The following is a 27,201-nucleotide window of genomic DNA, read 5'->3' as shown; positions in this document are numbered from 1 at the left end:
AACGACTTATTGGAGTCGTCCGTAATAATAATAATAATAATAATAATAATAATAATAATAATAATAATAATAATAATAATAATAATAATAATAATAATAATAAATGTAAGGTTTTGCATCACTCTGTATTAGTCAAGTTCCTTTTATTATTCCAGTTAAAATTACTCCACGAAAGATATTTCTCTGGACATGAGGAATATGAGAATGCAGTTGTAAAATGAAATATAAAAATAAAAATAAAAGTAAAAAGCTTAGATATTTTAAACATTGTTGGAAAAAGCCATTCAAGTGTCTAGACTGTTATTGGGAATTACCAATCGGCCTCAGAGAATTAAGTGATTGAGATACTTGGGGTATTCTAAAAAGAATTCAAGTCAAATCCGAAAATATTTGCTCCAAAATTAGCTGAATATATTGCAACAACGACTGGTAATGTATGACTGTTCATGCCTAGAATGTACGAAGAATTCTTCGATATAAAGGATTTAATGGTAGATTTCCCAGAAGAAAGCGTCTAATAACTTAATCAAATCAGACAAAAATACTTAACTCTTTCCAAAGAATATCTCAACAAAGACGTTAATATTTGGAAAACTGTCCTATTTACAGATATATAAGCAAATATAATATTTTTGGATCAGACGGTCTTGGAAAGATTTGACGACCGAAAAATTAAGAAATAAAACCAGACAATTTCGTTTCCACAATCAAGCATGATGGAGGTAATGTAATGGTTTGGAGATCTATGGTGGCGGTTGGGGATTGGGAAATTAGTTTTCATCGCTGGTATAATGGACTCCCTACAATACTTGAAGATATTGCAGGCCAATTTACAGACATCTGTGGACAGCTTAGAAATTGGAGGCCAATGGGTCTTCAGCAGGATAATGATGCTAAGCACACACAGTCAAGATTGTCAATGATTGGCTACTTTATAAGGTACCTGAACAGCTCCATTCACTTCCCCAGTCACTAGACTTAAACCCAATTGAACACCCATGGGATGAACTAGAGAGAAGTGTTCTCAAACGCACTATCTCTAATCGGGAATCCTTGAAGGAAGCATTAAAGCAGGCAATTTCCGACGTTACACCGGATACCACAAAATACCTTGTGCTGCAAATGCCAGGAGATTATAAGCAGTGATTGATTTCAAAGGATGGCCTACACGATATTAATTTTTATTCCAGCGGTATTAATCATCACATTTCTAATTCTCTTTCTTTTGTATGCGCACTTTTGTGACATACATATTTTCATATAATATAATCAGCTAACGCCTATTTGTTCCCGTATAGGAAGAAGTTACCCTATCTAACTTTTGGAGACTGAGTGGGCAGTTCAATCTCCACACAGAAAAATTTCCTCTAGTCGGCGACTAGATTTGAACCACCAAATCCTTTCTTCATGCGGTCAACTGCCGTAAAGTGCAAACGCCACTTCTACTGAGCTACACAGGCTCTTTACATATTTTCATTAAAATATATTTCTTGTAGATTAGCTTGCTATTTTTCTCCTTTTCTTAGACATACACATCTGAATATACTTAATCTTTTACTGTAACAAATGTATCATTTCTCAAACCCTTATAGTTTTTATAATAATAATAATAATAATAATAATAATAATAATAATAACAATAATAATAATAATAATAATAATAATAATAATAATAATAATAATAATAATAATAATAATAATAATAATAATAATTATTATTATTATTATAATAATAATTTTTCAACAACCAATTATTATTATTATTATTATTATTACGGGCGACTCTAGGGAGTCCTTAGACTCATCGATGGAGGCTCTAAACATCATGTCCACACAACTATACGACATTCTCACAGTATCTATCATACCTTGCCTTGAACTCACTCACCGTCATAGCACCCACAACAGACTCTGGCAGCTTATTCCACTCATTTACCACTCTAAAAGTAAAGAACCCAGCTCTAACACCCCTGCTAACCACACTCTTGCCCAGCTTCCATAGGTGTCCCCTAGTTCTCCCACCACCAATCCTGATCTCAAAAATATCCTCTGAATTAAACCTATAGAAACCCTTTGGCAATTTGAATGTCTCAATCATATCTCCCCTTTTCCGCCTATCAACCAATTTCTGCAACCGACAAATCTTCAACCTGTTCTCATGTTGTTCATTCCATAGACCAGCTATCATCTTAGTCACTCGTCTCTGGATCCTTTCCACCTCCTCACCATCAAGAAGGAACCTAGGTGACCAAATCTGGGCACAGTAGTCGAGATGAGGTCTTATCAGGGCTCGGTACAGAGGTACAATAACTTGCTTGTCTCTGCTCGTCAAGGTATTTTTCAACAACCAAGTGAGCTGATGAGCTGATTTAGCTACTTTTGCAATGTGTCCCCTAAACTCCATCTCCCTATCCACCAACACTCCCAAGTCCCTGGCCTCTTAAATCTCCTGGAGTACAGTTCCACCAATGTGGTATACTGCTGCTAATCTTTTCACCCCAAAATGCATAACCTTACATTTTGGCCCATTAAATTGACATCCATTCTTCTTAGCCCAGAACTCCAATCTATCCAAGTCATCCTGCAAGATTTTGACATCTTCTGCATTCACTATCGCCCTACCCAACTTTGCGTCATCAGCGAACAAATGAACTGTTCCTCTTAGATCCTTCCCTATATCGTTAATGAACAACTTAAACAGCAGTGGTCCAAGAACAGAACTCTGCGGCACACCACTAGTCACAGGCCGTCTTTTGGACTCTACTTCTGAATAAACTATTCTTCGATATCTCTCCATCAACCGCCCACCTATCCATCTCACCAATCCTATATCCATTCCCATATGTTGTGGTTTACGGATTAGAATTCCATGTGGTAATCTGTCAAACGCCTTTGCCAGGTCCAGCAGTATCACTGTAAACCCATTAGTCTTATCCCTCACCTTGTTATAAAACTTGAGCAAGTTACTGAGGCATGCTCTAACCTTCACAAAGCTATGCTGTCCCCCGTACAGTATAAATGTTGTTTTTAAGATTGTATGTTGACTTTTGTGAATGACTGTAGCAATTTTAATTAAACTCCCTACGATTTTGAGTAGCGTCTACTATGCTTCGCGATCAATAAGGTGAATGTTATATTTCGGTATTATTACAAATTTGTGGGTGCCTTTTAACTGTTGGTCATATTTACTTAAATGTTAATAACTTTTGACACTGTATAATTAGTAAAACATTAGTTATACAAATTCTAGATTGCCAAAACTTTATAATAGTTTTTGACAACAATATTAGTCGTTATGTTTGATATATTAAGATAAATCGCGTCTTGGTTTGCATTTTTATTTTTTAATTGGAGTTTTTTTTTTTTTGGCAAAGCTTATTTATATTATAAGAAAAGACCATGATGTTATATTCTCAGACCCAAGAAAGCTTTTAAACAAGTAGTATAATAGTATGTTGGGGGATTGCTTGTCAAATCTCCATGTTTGGTCTGCCTTCTACCCTTTGTGAAGTGGGTTATGTTTCCTCCATATTTGTTGTTCGCCGATTGCTTTCTCTCTTCAAATATTCTCATTCATTGAAATACATAAATTTAAATTTTTGTATTTTATTTATTTATTTTTGTATTATTTTTACAGCTATTTTTGTCTGTTTTCGTTTAGGAGTGTCCTTATTTTAAATACATTGGCTTTTTACGCAAGAATTTATAGGGTATTATAAGTATATTTTAGGGTAAATATATGCAGACTAATAGAGGATGTTAGGATGTCTTCGTTCTCCATACTTCTGCTGTTTAACCTGTTGAAGGGGGGGGGGTTAGGAAACGGGGGGGTGTTATATTTTTGTATTATTTATTTTTTACATAATCGAAATCGTGCTTTAGGGACCAAATATAGTACTTTTTAAGCCATTTCAGGTCTGATAAGTTAGTTGTTTTTCTCACACCAGCAATGAAATTCATTCCCAACTTAAAGAAATTCACAAGCATCCATGCTCACTATGAGATTCAAATTCACAGCCTGTTATTGGAGAGCAAATACACAAACCAGTCTGCCACCATCCAGGCTGACAAACATATGAAAGGCCCTCCACAGCATCTTAAGACTAATCATTGATAAAGATTGCTATATATAACAGCCCAGAAAAGATTAGGTCGGTTGCTGAGAAGACTATGCTTACCACTTAGTGTTTATATTATTTAATTCATTATATAAAAATTTGCTTTGGATCACAGTTGTTTAGTTCCACATGTGACTGAATATTCAAAATTGAGGCCTTTACATACACACATATTTACTCTTCATATATATATATATATGTGTATTTTTTCTCTTCTTGATATATAACTTTTTCATTGATTTCAAGGAGCCTTGACTAACAAGAGTGTTTTACAAATATAAGCTCACTATCTTTTTTTTTTACTTAACTTATGTAAAACGATCCTACTCCCATTTATCCTTTTCATTTCAGTAACTCCAATATCAAAGTGGTATTTATTTTATAATCCATCTTCTGGCCCAACCTCTGCCAACCCAGCCTTTTATGTTTAATATGAAATTGAATACTCAACATCATCACTTTGAGAGGATGAGAAAATTAGACATTGGCAGGAAGCTCTGGCAAGTTCATGTTCTTTTTTGACTATGTGGAGGTCTCCTTTCTCCTTCTAGTCATCCAGCTTTGACCCATATGCAATATCGAGCTTATTATTGATGTAATATAATTTACTGTCTTCTACTTTCATAGTATAGACATGGCAGTTGGTATGTAAATGAGAATAACAATTTAAATAACAGTGTTAAATTTCTTTTAAAGACCTTTCGTAGAACCATATCAAGAGTATGAAAAAAACCTTTCCTAGAACCATATCAAGAGTATGGAAAAGAAAAAAGGGATGAAACTGTGTCAATGAATGCAGATTGGAAAAACAACTAACACAAAAGTCAGGAAGAATGAAATATGAAATTAATTATGTGAAGGATGAATTTGGGTTTTTGATGAAGTAGCTAGTTGATATGAGTGAAAAATGAAAACTAACATGGAAAAGGAAGTTTCAAAGGTTGATTGGTTGGCTGTATAAGAAAACTGTATTATCAGAGATTTAAAAAAAAAAAAAAAAAAATCCATAAGATTTCTTTTCCATGTAGTAGTGAAGTTTGTGTGGAAGGAAATCAACATCAGAGTTGTGGTGATTGTGGGTACTAAAGACTTGAAATGTAATGAAAACTAGGATGAAAGGGATTTGAGAAAGTTATTGAGCAGGGGAAGAAGAATAACATCAATGGAAGAAAGTGGTTAGCATGATGTCCATGTATGACAATAATTAGTTGAGAAAGTGAGTAGTAGAGATAATGAATGGCATGCTTTCTGAGCTATGTGAGACAAAACATGCATTTTTATGAAATGTATGGATTGAACTGAAGAGAAGTTGGAATGGTTTAAGACATGGTCTTCATGTTTGATGGTAGACTTTTTTGAAGATTGACTGTTATAAGTATGCATAAGGATGAGAGATGCTATTATAGAATTATATTAAATACACAAGTGAAAGAGAGTGATTATGGCAGGCAGAATGAAAGGATGCACGAGAAGGAAGAAATGGAGGAGTGAAATGTGAAGAGAGAGCATGCACACAATGTGAAATTCAGGGTATAGTAATTAGAATGAAGTAGATGAGAATGTCCTCAGAGTGTGATTAGTCATATTATAAAGCATATTATTATACAGGTATCTCCATGGAGTCAGAAGACTCATCACAGGAGATCCATTATTCACACACTAGCCATTATTCACATAATACCTATCATATCTCGCCTTAAACTTATTCACTGATGAGGCACTTGCAATCACCTCTGGCAACCTACTCCACCCATTCACCACCCTCCAAGCAAGAAACCTAGTCCTAACATGTCATTGTTAACCACACTCTTATACAACTTCCAGTGATGACTCCTTTTTCTCTTCCTTCTTGCCATGTACTGAAAACAGTCTTCAGTGTCAATCCTATAAAAATTTTTTAATAACTTAAATGTCAATTCTTGAAGCCTACAGACTGTCAACCTGTTCTCATAAAGAGCATTCCACAGATCTGCCACAATCTTTGTCACTCTGTATCTGTATTCTCTCCATAACTTCGTCACCATGGAATCTGGGAGTCCAGATCTGTGCACAGTAGTCCAGATGTAGCCTTATATAGTGGAACAATAACCTCTCTATCTCTACTTGTTAGTGTATTCTTCAAAAACTGTGTAATCTAAGTGCTGCTTTGGTTACCTTCACAAGGCCAGCAAAGTTTGGTCGATTGGTAGAGCCTCAGCTACTAATGGCTCACGAAAAATGTTAAGCAAGTTTGAGTACGGTTAGTAGTTGGAAGGGTTCAATCGTTCGATGCTGTTGGCATCGAACTCGATGAGTCTCTCCCTCGATGAGTCTTTGGACTCTCTGGAGGTGTCACATAATAATAATAATATGCTTTCTAAACTTCAGCTATCTATAAGCCACCCAAGTCCCTGGCCTCATCAATTTCCTGCCATTGAGTTCTATCAATATAGTACAGAGCTTCTGATCACTTCCCATAATGCATCACGTTACACTTTGTCACATTAAACTGGCAACCATTTACCTTTGCCCATACTCTAGTCTGTTGAAGTTTTCCTTCGGGATCTGCGCTTCATTTACCATTTGATCTGACAGGAAATATTTTCTGTCGGATCATTTCCTGTATCATTGATATACAAATTAAACAACAGAGGACGAATGCTGAGCCCTGTTGTATACACTAGTCACTTGTCTTCTAATGGACTCAACTCCTCCATAAACCACTCTTTGATATTTATCCATCACCCACTCTCTTATCCAAATTACCAGATTCATATCCATCCCAATTTGCTCCAATTTATGCAATCAAGTTCTATTTGGAATCTTGTCAAATGCTTTTGCAAAGTCTAGCAATACCACTTAGTAAAAAGTAGTCATATTTCTAAAGCAAGACTCACTCTTCACAAAGCTGTTTTGTCCCTTATAGAGTACCATATTCCTCTCTCTCTCCCCTGTCCTGAATTCTGTCTTTCAACTAATTTCTCCAACACTTTAACCACCACTTCTGAAATGCTGATTGGCCTATAATTTGCAACACTTCTGTCTTGAAGGAGTGCTCTACGACTTGAGGCCAAAGGTACTGTTAATTCCCTACAGCATTCTTCGAGACACTGTCAAGTGTCTCAAAGGAATACTGCTCATTTGCTCTGTTGCAAGACTCTTGTTAAACATTTCCCAAAGGAATGAAGATGGGAAAAATGGTTCCACTTTACAATGTTGGAGTGTAGAGGATACGATGGAAGAGGGACTGATGGTGAATGAGCAGGAGGTATATGAAGAATTAAGTAAATTTCAGGTTAATAAGGTAGTAGGACTTGACAGTATACCAAGTGCCAAAGGATTGGAAGGTTGGAAAAATTGTTCTACTTCACAAAGGGGGGGGGAATCACCAAGCCTAGTGATCCCCACCCCTCCCTTTGTGAAGTAGAACAATCATATCAGAACTTCTGTGAAGTTCTTATATGAGTTACTACAGTGAAAGAGAGATACTAGAAAGCTGGTGATTATGAAAATCTTAGGAGAAAACTGGGTGTTATAGTATGGAAAGCAGACAGATGCTGCTTGAGCATTGATCAAGAGCTATTTAACAGTGGCAGTGTCTGAGTGTATTGTAAAGGTGAAGAGGCTAAAGAAAGTAGGAGTAAAAATGGATGAAGGAAGAGATTAAGCATGAAATCTGCAAGAAGAACACATCTGCACTGTGGAGGCAACCATGATGAATGTTGGTAATAATTTGTTGAATGAAGAGTACAAGGAACAGGCCAGAAAGGTGACTCGTTGGTAAAGACAGCCAAAGTGCAGTATAAGAATTGAAGCTAAGGAAAAAAAATTAGTGAGTTCTTTCAATATGTGGTAATTAGAAGAAGAAATAACTATGGAAGAATGATGCTAGTTGATGACACTGGAAGATTGGTAACCAATGAAGTGGACATAGAAGTATTGAAGGAGCAGTTTATCAGTGTATTTCATTCTTGTGAAAGTAACATCGCAAGAAGCTGGAGTGTTAAAGGTGTGGCAGAAGAGTGATGGTGAACGAACAGGAGGTACGTTGTTGTGTTCCAATTTTCCTCATCTGTCTCTTAGGACCGATTGAGGTTGTGCCCTCCAATGAGGGACTTCTATGTATTTTTGACTATATCTATGTGTGTGTGTGTTCACGGGGCTGATTTGCCTGTTCTGAGGTATGAAAAATCTGAGTTTCCAGGAGAAATAACCATCTACCACTGTGTGTGTGTGAGACTGGCTAACTTACCTTTAGTCGAAAGAGAGACCAGATAAAGGTTCCTCACATAGACAGGAATCGAACCCAGGTCTTTCTGACCAGAGGGCTTCATCTATACTGGCTGAGCTATGGAGGCTCTATGAACAGGAGGTATGTGAGGAATTAAGTAAACTTAATATTAATAAGGCAGTAGGAATTGACAATATATCACCATGTCTTGAAGTAAGGCTCTAGGGAATTAACGGTACCTTTGGCACACCTGTTTACCATTAATCTTGCAATATAGCGAGTTCCAAATCCCAAAGAAATGGAATTTGGGAAAAATTATTCCACTTCACTAAGGGAAGAGGGAATAAGACTGAAGCTACAAATTATAGTCCAGTCTGTGTATCTGGAGTTGTTAAGGTGTTAGAGAAGTTGGTGAAGACTAGGATTCAGAAATGGGTTGATAATAGCAGTATTCTTTATAATGGTCAGGATGAGTTGGTTAGGGGGAGGTCATGCTTTAGCATTCTGCTTACCTATTACAACAAGGTGACAAATTCACTGGATAAAGGAGATGAATATACAGTGTTATACTTGCATTTTTCAAAGACTTTTAAAGGACTACCTCATGACAAGCTAGTAGCTAAATTGAAATTGATGAGATAACAGACTAGTGAGTTGGATAGCTGATTGTCTGTGAGATAGGTATCAGCAGGTATTGTAAGGAGGAGTGGTATACCAAAAGAGTAATGTCACTAGTGGAGTGCCACAGGGATCTGTTCTGGGACCAGTTTTGTTTAACTTTTACATTCATGACATTTTGACTGGCTTATCTGGAGATGTGGAGCTGTGTGCTGATGATGCAAAGTTAAGAAGAGCTATGAGAAGTAGAAGAGATGCCTTGCAGGCAGATCTCAATAGACAGTGTGATTGGGCAAGTGAGTGGAGCTATCATTTCAGTTTTGCAAAGTTCAAGGCTCTGAAATTTGGTAGGCAAGGTTAGGATGCAGGGTATACAATTAATTATTATTATTATGATTCAAGCCTCCATGGAGTCAAAAGACTCATCATGGGAGGTCCTTCCTAGAAAATACATAGTCTATCATGCCACTCCTTGAACTCATTGACTGTTCATGCGCTCACCATTCTATCAGGCAATGCATTCCTTGGTTCAATCGCCCTCCATGCAAAGAAACCACTCCTCACGCTCTTGTTCACAGCTTCCTTTTGTAATTTCTAGGGATGTCTCCTTGTCCTCGCTCCTTCCCCTGTTACACCAAGCAAAAGAACTCCCCACTGTCAACCCTATAACTACCTCTCAACATTTAAAAGTTTCAATCATATCACCTCTCCTTCTTCTATCTACCAAACTCTGCAGACCACATTCCCTCAGCTGATCCTCATAACCAACATTGTATAGTCCTGAATGGGGAAATTTTGGGGAAAGAAATTGAAATTTGGGGAAAGTTTGAAGGATGTGGAATAGATGAGAAATCTAGGAGTGATGGTTAACACAGACTTGAAGTTCACATTGCTAAAATTATAATAATAATCCAATGGTTTATGGCAATAATAAGAAGGACGTTGGCATGCGGAAGCAAAGAGGTTATGGTTTCTTTGTATAAGGCTTTCATAAGGCCACATATGGACTGCTGTGCACATTTGGTTGTCTAGTTTTGTGGATGTATTGGAGAGGATCCAGAGCAGGTTTACTAAGTCAGTGTCAGGACTATGGAATGTCAAATATGAGGAGAGATTGAAGCTATGCAAGTTGTAGAGCCTTGTGAATAGAAGAAGGATAAAAATATGATTGAGGCATATAAGTTGATGTGGAGTTGTTACGAGATAATATGGACATCATGTTGGAGGCTTAATGGATTGTATGGAGGAATATGGAGGAGATATTTCATAGAATAGAGGGAGACTAGGATAGAACATGAGGTCAGCCTTGGAAGCTGTATAAGGAGTATAAGGTGTGAGCAGGGGAGAGTGAGAAGAAAGTCCTTTGCATGGAAAGGTGACTGGTGAGTGGAATGCATTGCCTAGAGTGTGGTAAGTGCTGAAACTGTGAACAAGTTTAAGGCACGGTTCAGTGATCTTTTTCGTGAGAGAGTATAGACCCCCTGCAATGAGTTCTTTGACTCCATTAGGACATCATCATCATCAACAACAACCATGGGTCCAATGCCTGTAGGTGTCTGCTGCCATCTTGATATGATTCTTCCATTGCATTCTGTTTTGTGCAAGATGACTCATTTTGTGTATAGAGTTTCCGCACCATTTGACGATGTCATCGCCTCATTCTCTGTTTGGTCTTGATCTTTTGTTCTTTCCTTCAATCATTCCAAACAGCAAGTTTTTAATTTTCTCTCATCATTCATTCTACATATATGACCAAATAGACGTAATTTCCTTTTGATTATTTTCTGGATCAGGTTTTCTTTTTGGTTGTATTCGTCTGTAGATTTCCTCATGATTGGTGATATTAGGTCCCCTTGTCTTGTGCCTTGACTAGTGGCAAACGAATCTCCAGTCTCACCTGCTATTCTGATTTTTGCTTGTGTTTGGCTTTTATATCTTTCAGCAGGCGGATCAATTTATTGTCCACACCATAGGATTCCAAGACAGCCCATGTTATATTTTGGTCGATATTATCAAATGCTTTTTGGAAGTCCACGAAACAGCAATAAATCTTTTTGTTCTTTCTTCAAGCTTTCTCTGCTATTAATCTTAGTGCGAGTATTTGTTGAACTGTACTTCGATCTTGTCGAAATCCAGCTTGCTCATCCGGAAGATGTACCTCCATATGATCCTTAAGGTGTTCTGTTAGTATTTTCATTAGCACTTTGTCAAAATGACTCATTAATGCAATAGTTCTGTAATTGGTGCATTCTAAAGCACTGCCTTTCTTATGAAGAACAACCAAGACCGATTTTTTCCACTCTTCGGGGGTGGAAAAAATCGGCTCTTTTCACTTTTACAACTGATTTCTCCCCATATTTTAGCATCTCGCCTATTATGTTGTCATTTCCAGGACTCTTGTTGTTCTTGAGATGTTTAATAGCCTTATTCACCTCCTCTTCCAAGATGTCATTTTCAAAGATCTCTGCCGGTGGAGAGATTGCTTTTAGTTCTCTGATTACTTCTGTTGCAGTATCATGTAGTTGATTTTTATATAACTCGCTGCAATATCTTGTTCATCAGTACTTTATATATTATACAATAATAATATATGCATATTAGTCTTTAACATAACTTATCATCTGGCTGAATAACCAGACACACACATATATGCACAAGAATAATGATTACCCCTGTTTAACTGTCAATAATTACAGGCACATGAATGGTATAAAGCGCAGGCCAGAAGGGTAACAAGTGTGGGTAAGAAAAGCAAAAAAGGATTACGAAAGAACATTGGCCATGCAGGCTAAAGAGAATCCTAAACAGTTTTTTCGATATGTTGCAAGTAAAAGGAAAAATGTATATGACAGCATGATTTTAAAGAATGCCGATGGTAGGGAGGTAACTGAATCAGTTGATATAGTTGAGTTACTGAATGAGCACTTTGCAAGATTATATCATCCAGGTGGTGACATTGCAGAAATTAATGAACCAGTAGATTATACGGGAATTGTGGTGAATGAAGTGGAGGTGAGTAGTCTATTGCATAACCTCAATGTCAATACATCTGTGGGATTGGATGGTATACCAGCTCGTGTCATACGAGAAACGGCTAAAGAATTGTCAGTACCCTTGACCATTTTGTTTAATTTGAGTCTCGGGTCTGGGTTAGTCCCGAGGGGGTGGAAAGAAGGGAAAATAGTTCCACTGCATAAAGGAGGATCCAAGACTGTTGTTGTAAATTACCGACCGATTAGCATTTCAGGAATCGTTGTCAAGGTCTTAGAGAAATTAGTCAAGAAAAGAATACAGGATTGGATAGATGAAAATGGGATATTTTATGGGGGACAACATGGTTTTGTGAAGGGTAGATCATGCCTCAGTAACTTGCTCACGTTTTATAACACAGTGACGGCTGAACTGGATAAGGGTAATGGGTTTACAGTGATTCTACTGGACCATGCCAAGGCTTTTGACAGGATACCACACGGAACCCTAATCAGTAAACTGGAGCAGATGGGGATGGATATAGGGTTGGTGTGATGGATAGGAGGGTGGTTGATGGAGAGATACCAGAGAGTGGTTTATTCAGGAGTTGAGTCTAAAAGATGGCTTGTGACTAGTGATGTGCTGCAGGGCTCTGTTCTTGGACCACTACTTTTCAATTTGTTCATTAACGATATAGGAAAGGAGCTGAGAAGAAGTGTTCACTTGTTTGCTGATGACTCAAAGTTGGGTAGAGCAATTGTGAGTGTACAGGATGTGAAAATTTTGCAGGATCATTTGGATAGTTTGGAGGACTGGGCTAGGGAAAATGGATGTCAATTTAATGTGGCAAAGTGTAAGGTTATGCATTTTGGGGTGAAAAGAATAGCAGCAGTATATCACATTGGTGGAACCGTACTCCAGGAGATTGATGAGGCCAGGGATTTGGGAGTGTTGGTGAATAGGGAATCGAAGTTTAGGGGGCACATTGCAAAAGTGGCTAAATCAGCTCATCAAATCACTTGGCTTCTGAAAAATACTTTAACATGCAGAGACAAACAAGTTATTGTTCTTCTGTATCGAGCCTTGATAAGATCCCATCTGAACTACTGTGCCCAGTTATGGGTGCAAGGGTTTCTTCGTGATGGGGAGGAAGCGGAGAGGATCCAGAGACGAGTGACCAAGATGATAGCAGGTCTGTGGAATGAACCTTATGAGAATAGGCTGAAGATTTGTGGATTGCAAAAATTGGTCGATAGACAGAAAAGGGGTGATATGATTGAGACATTCAAATTACTGAAGGGTTACTATAAGATTAATCCAGAAGATATTTTTGAAAATAGGACTGGTGGTGGGAGGACTAGGGGTTATGCATGGAAGCTGGGCAAGAATGTGGTTAACAAGGGTGTTTGAGCTGGGTTTTTTACTTGGAGAGTGGTGAATGAGTGGAATAAGCTGCCAGAGTCTGTGGTGGGTGCTACGACCGTGAATGAGTTCAAGGCAAGGTATTATAGATACTGTGTGAATGTCGAATAGTTGTTCTTGACATGATGTTAGGGCCTCCCTCGATTAGTCTGTCTACTCCTTGGAGTTGCCCGGAATAATAATAATAATAATAATAATTACATGGATGCAAAATGTCCATTGAAATATCATTTGGATACTGTTGAAATAACATGGATACGAAACAAAAATGAATTGATGAAATTTATCCATATGGGCATTTGGACGGTTAATAACTGATTATTATTTTATTATTATTATTATTTGACACTTCCAGGGAGTCCAAAGACTCATTGAGGGAGGGTACCTACTCTACAACTCTGTCTCAACTAATCAATCAACCAACTGACTGCAACTATACCAATGCCATCTACCGCCACTGGTATTTCCACAGACAACACAAACATCCATGTCCATGGCAGGATTCGAACCTGCAGCCTTTTGGCTGGAGAGCGGATACGCTGACCACTCGGCCCACCAGGCCTGCAATAAAGTTGGGTAGAGCAATAGTTGATACAGATTATGTCAAAATTTTGCAGGATGTATCATAAGAACATGTACAGCTGCTGGTCAACATCCATATGTATTTCATCTTCCATTTTACTGAAATAACTTCTCATTATTTTTTGTTTTCTGTCCACCTATGTTATTATTATTATTAACACCAGACCTCCATGAAGTCTAAAAACTCATCACAAAAGGCAAACACTGTTGCACACAAATCCCATCAAACTGTGCTTTAATTTCATTCAGTGTATCTGTATTCACCACAGTGCCAGGCAAAGCATTCTACTGACCAGCCACTCTCCATGCAAAGAACCTACTCCTTATTTTCCCCTGCTCACACCCTCTTTATACAATTTCCAGGTATGGCTCCTTGTTCTATCCCCCTTCCCCCATTCTGCAAAAAATTTCTTCCACATTAACATGTAACAACCCTTTGCTAAGTTAAATGTCTCATCCTATCCCCCTCTCTTCCTCCTGTTTGTGTGGCAATAATACAAACTAGGCCTATCTGTGTGTCAGGTGTTGTTAAGTTGTTGGAGAAGCTGGTGAGAACTAGGATCCATAAGTGGGTTGATGACAATGGTATTATCTTTGATGGACAACATGGATTTGCTAAAAGAAGGTCATGTTTTAATCTACTTACTTATTACAATAAGGTGATGATTCCTTGGACAGAGGAGAGGGATACAGAGTGGTATACTTAGATTTTATTATTATTATTATTGCCCCAAGACCTCATGGAGTCAAAGACTCATCTGGGAGGTCCTTTTATCACACACACATCTCATCATACCGAGCCTTAAACACACTCAAACTCCTTGCATACACCACACTCTCAGGCAAGGTATTCCAATCATTCACAACTCTGCATGAAAAAAACCTGCCTCTTGCTCCCCTACTCACACCTTCTTTATACAGTTTCCAAGGATAACCTCTGGTTCTCCCCTGATCTCTCACTATTCTCTGTAGAACTTCTCCACCACTGATCATATAACAACCCCTTACCAACTTGTAGGTCTCTATCATATCACCCCTCTTCCTCTTGTCCACCAGACTCTGCAAATTACATCTTCTCAATCTTTCCTCATATTCGACATTCCAGAGGTCAGAAACTACCTTAGTCAGTCTCCTTTGGACCCTTTCCAACATCTCTTAATCCTTCTGAAAATCCGGTGACCAAATCTGGGCACAATAGTCCATGTGTGGCCTAATCAAAGCCTTATACAATGGAACAAGAATCTCCCTACTTCTACACGTCAGTGTTCTCCGCATCATTCCCAGAAGCTTTTGTGTTGTCTTCACAATTGTGGCGATGTGTCCCCTAAATTTTAGATCCTTATCCACTATCACCACCAGATCTCTTATTTCCTCTACCTCCAACAATATATTCTCACCAAGCATAAATTCTGCATCCCATCTTTGTTTTCCAAATTTTAAAACCTTACATTTTGCAACATTGAACTTGCATCCCCATTTCCGTGCCCAATCACTCAATTTATTCAAGTCTTCTTGTAAGGCCACAACATCTTCACTACTCTTTATGGTTCGTCCCAACTTTGCATCATCTGCAAACAACTGAATATCTCCATCCAAATCTTTGCCAATATCATTAATATACAAGTTAAACAGTAATGGCCCTAAAACAGACCCCTGAGGCACTCCGCTAGCGACTTTCCTTTTCCTGGATATCGCACCCCCCATACACAACTTATTGATACCTATCAGATAGCCAGTCTCCAATCCAATGCACTAATCTAATATCCAAACCCCATCTGCTCTAGTTTGACTGTCAACTTATCATGAGGTACTCTATCAAAAGCCTTTGCAAAATCGAAATATATTATTGTGTATCCTTCTCCTCTGTCCAAGGAAGCAGTCACTTTATTGTAATAAGTAGATTACTAAAACATGACCTCCCTTTAGCAAATCCATGCTGTCCATCAAAGATAATACCATTGTTGTCATCCCAACTCTGGATCCTAGTTCTGACAAGCTTCTCCAACAACTTAACCACAATAGATAGGCCTGACACACAGATAGGCCAATAATTTGATGCTTGAGTTCGATCACCTCCTTTATGAAGTGGCACAATCTTGCCCTCCTTAGGAACTTGACCAAGTTCAAGACTCGTATTAATATATATGTCAAGGCAGGTGTCAACTCCCTGGCACATTCCTTCAGAATACACGGTGATATATTATCAAGTCCCACAGCCTTATTTACATCTAGTTTATTCAACTCCTCAAACACCTCTTGCTCACTTATAGTCAGTCGCTCCTCCCTATCATCAACTGCTCTCAATCTCTCCATGAAGTCACATTCACAAGATTGAAAGATCTTTATGAACTGCTCATTAAGTATCTCCACCCCACATTCTGCAACAGCTGTCTTTGTACCATTTTCTCCAATCAATGTCATCCTTCCATAATCATTCTTTCTTTTGCTGGCTACATATCAAAAGAACTCCTTAGGATTCTTTTTGGCTTCATTAGCTAACTGTTGTTCATACCTCTCTTTAGCTTATAATATAAAAATAAATAATCTGCAAAATTCAACAGAGAGAATTTATTCACGATCTAGCATATTTAATTGTACGAATGTTAACTTTTAATATATCCAGTATTATTCTGGACACAAAGAATAGCACGATTTTGAAATACTCTTCTGCAGTTATATTTGAGTTGCAGCAGTGATCATTGTTATCCTTGCATGAAGATCATTAATAAAGTGAGGCTTTGTTCAGTAACACATTTATTAAGAGATGACTGTGTATTATTCATCCTGAATAACTAACTCCTAGTCACAGTTGAAACTAGTTAATTGAGATGGTTTAATTATGAATATTTCAATTCATGGACTGTGGATCATCATCAGCATAACACAGTTTGAAATCAAAATATTTATTAAAAATTATTATTAATAACTATACTGTTATTATAGTTAATAACAGTATGGTTATTAACTATAATAACATTAATATATCCAGTATTATTCTGGACATATTAATGTCCAGTATAATGGACATTAATTTGATATTTAATTAAATTGTATTTAATACAATTTAATTAAATTGTATTAAATGCTATACAACTTTTTATACTATTAGGATAAAAATGATCCTAATAGTATCATTTTTTACCTGGCTGTCTTGCGATTGCATATAACGAGAGATTCCATTCTCCATACACCTTCATTGTTTAATTTTTTTGATTCCAACTGTTTTACAATGACAGTGATTCAGGATATGTGAATCAAAATATGTATATATATATATATATATATATATATTTTTTTTTTTTAAGTTGCTCCCACCCACAAAAGGTTATTTGCAATTGTATAGTACATTGGGTATTGTGGGTAGGCTAAGGATTTTTTCTATTTTTTTAAATCAATTTTATATATATATACAGCTAATTCTCTTTTTACACAGCTTTCTTTTACACAATTTCAAAATAACATGGTTTAAAAAACCCAAGCAATTATATTTTTACACTGTATATTTTGATTTAATGCTGTTCAAATGGTGCTTATTTTTAAAATTTCTTTTCGAATTCAGTTCTGTTAAAAAAGGTATTTCCATTATAATTATCATTTCCTAGTATGGTACATATATACTTAAATTATGGGGACCCCCCCCCCCTTCGATGTTTTAAATATCAAGGATTACTCTAGCTACAGAATGTAGACAAATGCTAAGTAGAACTTATATTGCGAAATCACAAAAAAAGTGTTGGTGGCTTTAAAGCAGCTACGGATCGTGTGACTCTATTATTTTGTAGTAATGCTTCAGGAGATCATATATTAAAACCATTACTCATTAATCGATCCTTAAGACCATAGGCAATGAAAGGTGTGGATTTTAATACGTTACCAGTGCACTGGAAGGCAAATAAAAAAAGGTTGGGTTACAAAAGAAATTTTTAATGAATGGTTCCATCAATGTTTTGTTCCAGAAGTTAAATGCTATTTGTGGAAAAAAATCTAGACTTTAAAGTTTTATTGATTATAGATAATGTGCCTGTCCATCCTGTTTTAGAACACCCCAAATGTGTAATTTTGTTTTCTGCCACCTAATACAATATCCTTAATACAACCACTAGACCAGGGTGTGATCGCTGCCTTCAAAACTTACTAAATATGAAGAACATTCCAATACATTTTGGATAAACTAGATAAGGAAGAAATTTTCTATTCTGGATTGTATCAAACTTGCTAAGTTGGCATTATCAGAATTGAAGCCATCATTGGAATATCATCAGATTAGCACATGCAGTTGGCAGAGAAGGATTTGATGATTTTTCATCTGCAGATATTGAAGAATTGATGGTTGACAATGCTGTTAGTGATGACGAAATAATAGAAGCTGTCCTTGAGAATCTCGATGAAAATGAAAAAAAAGTGATGATGATGAAGAGATTCTACTCACCGTAGGATTAATTAAAGAAGGGCTTCAAATGGCTAGTAAAACTGCAAAGTCATTTTCTTACACATGATCCAAATACTGAATGAGCTGAACAGTTTAAATGGGAACTGAAGTCATGTGTGGTATGATATGAAGAATTACACAAAGATCTAGTCAAAACAGGATTTCAACGATTTCAATAATTACAGAGTTCGTGGTATAAAAAAAAATAGAATCAGAATTATTGGAAATTAGTTCTAATTTAGTTCCTTTTACTGAAAAAAATGTTTTGTCATTGCAGTATGAACAGGACGGCCAAAGAATGTGGCTACTGTCAGAAAGTGACGGCAGATAAAATTTAACCAATAACCATATGTGCAGGTGTATTTGGACCTTTCTGAATTTCTGTTTTATTAGTGACACACTATTTTCTTTAAGAGATGCATATATATATATATATGTTTGAAAATAACTTATTGTTCGTATTGGGTTTTGGAACTATTCTTCTATTTTTTCATATGCACTGTATTCTTTTTTATATGGTTTTCATTTACACGATTTTTTCTGGAACCAATCCACCGTGTAAATAAAGAATTGGGTGTGTGTGTGTGTGTGTATATATATATATATATATATTTGTAGTTTTCATTCATTTTTTACATAGTCCAGAAACCTGGCTTGAAAAAGTTCCATGTTTATGAAAATTTTGTCAAGCCATTTCAGGTTTCCAATAAGCAGGGCAGTGGTCTCACACCAGGTCCAGGTGATGAAATTTATCTCCCACATAAAGACAATTAACAAACATCCACGTCCATGACAAGATTAGAACTGTCAGCCTGTTGGTTGGAGAGCAGATACATTAACCACTCGGTCAAGCAGGCACTGGCCTGGTTTGTTAAGTGGTTAGCGAAGCAGTTATTTGTAATTAATCCACCTTGATTAAATATTTTCAACTCTTCAACATGTTACTTATTCAGAATCAGTTGCAAAACTTCAATTTTAATATGTATCCTAAGAAAAAAATCCAATGAGGACAAGTCTAGGGAATGAGGTAGCAATGATGTTAGCCAGTGGTGTAGCTAGAGCTTTCGCCGCCAAGGGCGGTCCCTGAGTTTGCTGCCCATCTCAATACACACCAAAAATACTATAAAAAGTCAAAACGACATATAGGGAAATAAATTAAAACATTCTGTTTATTTTTGAAGTAAAACTTTAATTCCAACATTCTAAAATGTTATTTTTCTTGCTTCTCTGTCAGCAAAATTGTCGATGACATTGCCAAAGTCTATTTCATAGTAATGTAGGTAATTCTTAATCAATTTTATTTAGAAAAACTCCTCTCACACTTACCAATTGTAAGGAAAATTCACTGTAGTATTACAATAGTTCGAACTGAGTTCTAGAGACTGTATTTTAGAATTAACAGCAAAAGTTCGTAAATGTTCAAAGTGTTGCCAGGGACAGATTGCCCCCTCCCCCCTCTAGCTATGCCTCTGATGTTAGCCCGCCTCTTTCAATCCATATGGAAATAAACCTCATTTAAAACAACATGGCTAGGTGGCAGGGTGTCCATCTTACTGAAAAACTGTACCACTGATAAGTCTTGATTGCCTAATTCAAAAATAACTTTATTTTATATTATTTATTTGAAAAAATAATTTTAAATGTATCTTCCAAACATAAAAGGTTATAACCTAGAGGACGTTATTACCATGGGCAGGCCAAGGACTATCTTTTTTTAAAATTTGTATGTTTATTTATTTTTTACATAGTCTATAAACTCTGCTGGGGTGCTAAAGGATCAAAGCTGTATAACTGAGAGAGGACCTCCACATAACCTTTAAAGGAATGTGGAGAACTGACCAGGGCTTCTGACCTAGTATGCAATCCTCACCTTCTCGTGGTGCACCCTGTCGGGTATCTACCTGGATACTGAACGAACGAGGATGGGCTAGCAATTTGGGATTTAGCTGACCAAATTGTATTCTTATTGGCTTAAACCAAAATATAGAATGATGGTACAATGAAAGAATTTCATGCTGGCCGGGATGTCGCTCGGTTAAACAAGGCCCCCGTTGTTTTCGGCAGGGAACCAGGGCAAACAGCAAAAAGTCAGCTACTGGAACAAATCCTAAAATTCACTCCAACTCACCATCACCAGAGTTCAAGATCAGTACTATCAACATAAGAAGATTAAATGGCAAAGAAATGGAGCTAACTGAGGAATTGGATAAGTACTAGATCGACCTAATAGGGGTGACTGAAACAAAAAAAGGCAAAAACTAGTGAGCTCTTTCTGAGCAATAAATACAAAATGTTACATTCAGACAATGACAATCAGAGAAGGAGTTGACATAGTATTCAACACTAAATACGAGGCTAATCTTCTTGAATGGCAGGCAGTCTTGAGTAGAGTGATGTGGGCAAATATCAGAATGGGGAACTGGACAATGAGACTTATTTGTGCCTATGGTCCCACAGAAGGTTCTACTAAGATAGAAATGGAGACATTTTGCAAAAGCTTTTGATCGATTACCGCATGATAAGTTGATAGTCAAACTACAGTGGATGGGGTTGGATATTAGATTAGTGCATTGAATCAGAGACTGGTTATCTGATAGGTATCAGCAAGTTGTGTATGGGGGGAGCAATATCCAGGAAGAGGAAAGTCTCTAGTGATGTGCCTCAGAAGTCTGTTTTAGGGCCATTGCTGTTTAACCTGTATTTTAATGATATTGGTGAAGATTTGGATGGGGATATTCAGTTGTTTGCAGATGATGCAAAGTTGGGACGAACTATGAAGAATAGAGATGTAGCCTTATGGAAGACCTGGTTAGCGTATCTGCTCTCCGGCCAAAAGACTGTGGGTTTAAATCCCACCGTGGGCATGGATGTTTGTGATTGTCTGTGAAAATTTAGTTGCAGTTGTGGGCAGTAGATGGCTTTGGTGTAGATGATGATGGTAGTTGCAGTTGGTGGAGACAGAGAATTGTAGAATAGGTGCCCTCCCTCGATGCATCTTTGTACTCCCTGGAGGTGTCATGTAAATTGAGTGAATGGGCACGGAAATGGGGATGCGAGTTCAATATTGCAAAATGTAAGGTTTTAAAATTATTATTATTATTATTATTATTACATGACACCTCCAGGGAGTCCAAAAAACCCATCAAGGGAGGGCACCTAACTACCTTCATCATCTACACCAACACCATCTACTGCCGACTACCATTACAGTATTTTCACAGACAATCAAAACATCCATGCCCACGGTGAGATTCAAACCCATAGCCTTTTGGGTGGAGGTGGATATGCTAACCACATGGCCAACCAGGTCAGCAAATTTGGGAAACAAAGATGGAATGTAGAATTTATGCTTGCTGGGGATATATCAGTGGCGAATTCTCCATGCTTGCTGCGCAAGCTCATTAATTGAGAAGAAGTAATATTTATTTGTTAATAAATGCATGCATTTATAAGCATTCCATTTAGGATTTTATTTTTGTAGACAGAAGACGTTTTAAGCTTGTGTGGCAATAATTGAGCTTTGCATTGTGTATCGAAGGCCGACACTAGTCAAGCTACCTTGGCTTACTCGGTTGTGGGAGCATCCAGGTTCTCACTTCAGCACTGTGATTTCATGTGCGCGCATAGCCATTTCCGCTCTTTCCACGTCATCTCACTCTGTTGCTTAAACACGGGCCATACGCAGTCAAAGTAGTTCTAGCCAGTGAACTTCAGCCAGCCTTTACAAGTGTGCATGTTGCTTGGGAAAATTAAGTTACAACCAACTTTTTATGACGATGTTATTGACCAGTTCATAAAAAAGAATCGTAGGGTAGAATTTGTATTCAAGTAGCTAAATTGAAAAAGATAGAATATCATTTGTAAAATAAATGTTGTATTTGTATGATTAACTGTGCATAAATTTCTAAAAACGGGTAACCCTCGTATAACGTGGTACTTACACAACGCGGTTTCGATATAACGCAGTCTAAAATTGTAGAACGCAGTACTTATACAACGCGGTTTCGATATAATGCAGTCTACAAATTGTAGTATCCCTTTATCTTTTCATATGTTAAATTTGTGTCTGCCTGTATCCTACATGTAATTATAAGTAGCGAATTTATATTAGGGAAAATACCCCTTAGCACGCATGTACCTCAATTGTTTACCATGTAAAATGTTTATTGTATGCGAAGGTTTCTGTGATTTAACAGTTCATAAGAAAGATTCCGGTAATTGGACCACATGTTTATTATGATAAATAACAACCCAACAAGTTTCGTAAATCGTGTGACTTACATCTTCAGGGGTCAAAGGTAACTAAAAGTTAAAACACACGACATGAGAAATTACTCAAAATAGTTCATTCTATGCAGTTGTCTAACTGTTCTTTAAATTGAATATCCGAATATAGATTCAGTGAAATGCTAAGTTTGAACAATGCTGGATGCTGTCACGTTGTGTTGTTCACATTGTCTGAGGTCTGACTTCGGTATATTTTTTATCAATGCTGACCAAACTTGGTGTAGAATTAGGCCTTGGTTTTTGTTGCATTGCTTTAGAATTCTTAGCATGTTTGTAGCTTTTTTTAAATTTCCTTATGAAACAATTTTTTTCAATGTAAGACATCTTTGTTTTTTGCCATAGTACATTATGGCCAGTGGAAGTTGTGTGGTATGCTAAGCCTGATTTCTTTTCTCTTCTTTTTTGCACGTCTTTTTGGTGTTCGTTTTTGCGAATTTCCCCTGATCTTCCTGTCTGGCTTACATAACAGATGCCACAAGAACAATTGTATGCACCTGGTTTTTTTAAAGGATAATGTGGAGGTTTTGGGGAATGTGGAGATCTTGAAATTTTTTCCAACGGTAGAAAAGCCACTTTGATGTTATGTTTGTTTAGTAATTTGGCAATTTTGTATGTAACATTCTTGATGTATGGAAGCGTGATTGCTTTCTTGAAATCTTGCTTTTGTGAGATGATTGTAAGAGGTGTGTTCAGGAATTTTTGATAGTCTTCAGTTCAGAACCATTTTATTTGAGGATCTGTGTTAAATGTTGGAGTTCTTCATTTCTTTGTTTTTCTGTGCTTGAAATATTATAAGCTCTGTACCTCAAGGTGTTAATTAAACCTATCTTTTGCGAGAGGTGGTGGTGTGAAGCCTCATTAAGAAATCTTCCTGTGTTGGTGGGTTTTCTATAGATGGAGATTATCTTTTTCATTGATTTCTATTAGAAAGGGAAGTTTTTTATGCTCTTCTTGTTCCAAAGCATTGTTGAAACTTAGCATTGCACTGAATCTACATTCGGATATTCAATTTAATGAGCAGTTAGACAACTGCATAGAATGAACTATTTTGAATAATTTCTCATTTTGTGTATTTTAACTTTTAGTTACCTTTTACCCCTGAAGATGTAAGTCATATGACTTACGAAACTTGTTGGATTGTTTTTTATTGTTATTTATCATAATAAACATGTGGTCTGATTACCGAAATTTTTCTTATAAACGTTTATTGTTGAAAATTGTCCTTATTTCTGCCAGGAAAGTACATTAAAAATCATAAGTGTGTTCATCTCAAGCTGAGCACTTTATTTTCTGGTGAGTTACATACAATATGTAATGCTTGCTTTTTTGTGAAAAAATTATTTTTATAGTAATGGCCACAAACTGCAACGAAAGGGGAAAACTAACATTGAAAACAAAATTAATTTCTCTTGAAGAAAAAAATTCAAAATCTTGGATCGGTTGAAAAATGGAGAAAAACCAGGAGTTTTTGCAGGGACTTTGAATTTAAATGAATCAACAATTCGAACAATCAAACAAAATGAACATAAAATCTAAGAAAGTGTTTATTGTTGGGTCAACGATAAATGCAAAGCGCGTTGCTCATGTACACAATATTCTAATGGAAAAATGGAGAAATCTCTAATGATTTCAATAGAAGATTGCACCTCAAAAGAAAATTCCTGTGGATGGAAATCTTATTAAACAAAAAGCTCTCAAAGTTTATAAACATTTATAGTGCAGACCAGGTATTCAATATTGGAAAAAAAATGCAAAAACACACCTATATTTCGAAAAATGAAAGATTAGCTCCTGGATTCAAAGTTCCCAAAGATAGAATTATCCAGTGTTTTGTAGTATTGCATCAGGTGACTACATGACAAAACAAGTGTTTATTAACCTCAAATCCTCGTGCAATGAAAAATTAAAATATGCACTATTTTATTTTGCCTAAAACATTTATGCATAGTGTGCAATGAAGTTTAAGTACAATTTGTAATTTTTATGCTATGTATTTGTTTCATAGTTTATATGTTTTCTTAACTTACATGAATTACCTGAATTAAATAAAAATATTTTTTTGTTGGATATGTCATTGTTTATATAATTTAAAAAAAAAAAATTTCGGAACATAACCCTACTTTTTCTATGTGATCTGAGGCTCTCATAACGTGATTTATATAATGCGGCATTTCTGCGGAACCTAACATCTGCATTATAAGAAGGTTACCTGTACATAGTTTTAAATGGTCAGTAATTCATTATTCTGCTAATCAGACTTCAATCACACCTCTCATTCCCTGATTGATAACAAGAGCAAGCGTGAATTTCAAGACTAGCATTCGCCCCTGGGATATATTGTTGGAAGTGGGGAAATAAGAGATCTTGAGGTGGTAGTGGATAAGGATCTGAAATTTAGCAGACACTTGCCAAAATTGTGAAGACAACACAAAGAATTCTGAGAATTAACTGTACTTCATGTGATTCTGATTGCACATGAAGTATAATGGTACTTCATGTTGTTGGAAGAGTGATTCTGATCGCTCATCAGCAATCTGATGGCTGAATTAAATAGTACTCTGGAGGAAAATTCTTTATTTCCTCCTACAATACCATTTTCATCAGCAATCTCCCTCCTATTATCATTCTTCCTTCTACTATTATTATTATTATACTACACCTCCAGGGAGTCCTAAGACTCATTGAGGAGGGGCACCTACTCTACAACTCTGCATCCACCCAATTCTCCAACTACAATTATCATATATATCAATACCATCTACTGCCCACCACCACTGGTATTATCACAGACAATCACAAACATCCATGCCGTGTACATGGATGTTTGTGATTCGAATCCGCAGCCTTTTGACTGGAGAATGCATACGCTACCACTCAGCCAACCAGGCTGGCATTGGATGCATATATAAAAGACTGGATGCATATTTAAGAGACTCCCTGATTTAAGGAGTTAAGATATATGTATTTATGTAATTTAAATTGACATATGTAATTTAAATTGAAAATTTTTTATTACAATTATTGTCTATCCATCTGCTTAGAGTTTAATGTACTTTTTTTTAATAGAATCCTGTAGGCAAGCAAGTGTAATTTTCAAATAAAAATGTCCTCTGGACCTAGATCACATGAAAAAATTGATATTCGGCGTGGATATCCAAATATATTAGGTAATCCTGAAGATCTTAAGGGAGAAGTATTAATTTCGACTACCAAAGAATCATATCAAAATCCACCAAAATTAAAAGTACCTGTAGGTAGGTACAGTTTGTTTTTATTAATTAAAATAAAAGCAATTGTAATATTTAAATTTACTTTTTATGATCTGTTGTCACAATTTCAAAATGCCCTTTTTACATTTTTTGTTTCTCTATTTTGTGTTTATGAAAAAAAAAAAATGTACATTTTGTCACTAAATAATATTTTATTAGTGAAAAACTGCTGGGTTAGTTTTAGAAGAACTGCCGTTTAACTTGTTTATAAACGATATATCATGTGGACTGACTGGGGATCTTCAGTTATTTACTGATGATGCAAAGTTAGAAAGAATTATAAGTAGTACTGCTGATATTAATTCCCTTCCGGAAGATTTGAATAGACTTTTTTACTTTGACAAAAGAGTGAGGTTGCAGTTTTAATATCAATAAGTGCAAGTTGTTGCATTTTAGATTGCAGAAATATAAGGCTATGCACTATATCGATGGTGCTGTACTGTAAGAAGTGGATGAGATTAGAGATTTGGGAGGATGGTTGATTGACAGTAGACTAAAGTTTAGAGGGCATATTGCTAGTGTTGCAAAGGCTGCACATTGTTGTGGTGCTATGATAAGAAGTACTGTAACATGTAAGGATAACAAAGTGGTTGTGCCACTGTATATGGCACTGGTCAGACCACACTTGGACTATTGTGCTCAGATCTGGTCACCTGGTTTTCAATGTGATGTAGAGACATTGGAGAGGGTTCAGAGGCAAGTGACTTAGACAATATTGGGATTTTGGAATGCTGGCTATGGAGAGTGGTTGAAGAAATGTGAATTGCAGAGTTTGGTGAATAGGAGGAAGAGAGGTGATACGATAAGACATTTAAGTTAGTGAGAGGATTTTATCAGATTAATCCAGAAGGGATTATAAAAAGCGTAGAAGGTGAGATGGGAAGAACCAGAAGTCATTCCTGAAAGTTATGTAAGTGTCGTGAAGTGGGGTGTGAGGAGTAGATTTTTTACATGGAGAATTGTGAGTGAATGGAACACATTACCAGAATGTGTTGTTAATGCAAGGAGTGTTAAGGATTTTAAGATTCTATAATAAATATGTTGTCAGTTGAATGAACCTCCCACGATGAGTTTTTTGACTCCATGGAGAGTTTAATAATAATAATAATAATAAAAATATTAGCACATGCTTTTACTGCTGTGGAATATTAATTATTATATGTGAACAGAGAGTTTAGGAAATCATCATGTCTTAAATACTACTTATCATAGATATTTTAATATCTGTCATAAGCATTATTATGATGAAGAATGTTAATGGAGTCATCCTCCTGTGTTGAGTCTTGTGACTCAACA

The 27,201-nt window shown here is 36.5% G+C and overlaps 1 protein-coding gene across 4 annotated transcripts in view; it reads left to right on the top strand.

Moving 5' to 3' along the window:
• The first annotated feature begins 3,025 nt into the window (after window positions 1-3,025).
• LOC150099898 (uncharacterized) overlaps window positions 3,026-27,201 on the top strand; it is a 127,163-nt gene continuing 102,987 nt past the window's right edge. For 2 of the 4 annotated variants that reach the window (XM_090403075.1, XM_090403078.1), the window contains exons 1-2: window positions 3,026-3,124; window positions 25,703-25,890. In XM_090403075.1, the coding sequence (XP_090259201.1) occupies window positions 25,740-25,890 (151 nt within the window). In that variant the 5' untranslated portion in view covers window positions 3,026-3,124; window positions 25,703-25,739. Of the gene's footprint in view, window positions 3,125-3,444; window positions 3,511-4,121; window positions 4,152-25,702; window positions 25,891-27,201 lie in introns of those variants that run through there. The other 2 variants (XM_090403076.1, XM_090403077.1) reach the window with 2 other exon arrangements.

Source organism: Typopeltis vanoorti, chromosome 13 (assembly GCF_054136105.1).
Source record: "Typopeltis vanoorti isolate ZY-2024b chromosome 13, IOZ_Tvanoo_1.0, whole genome shotgun sequence".
Classification (NCBI taxonomy): domain Eukaryota; kingdom Metazoa; phylum Arthropoda; class Arachnida; order Uropygi; family Thelyphonidae; genus Typopeltis; species Typopeltis vanoorti.
Note: the sequence above shows the minus strand (reverse complement) of the source record. Positions and strands in the feature narration are given on the sequence as shown.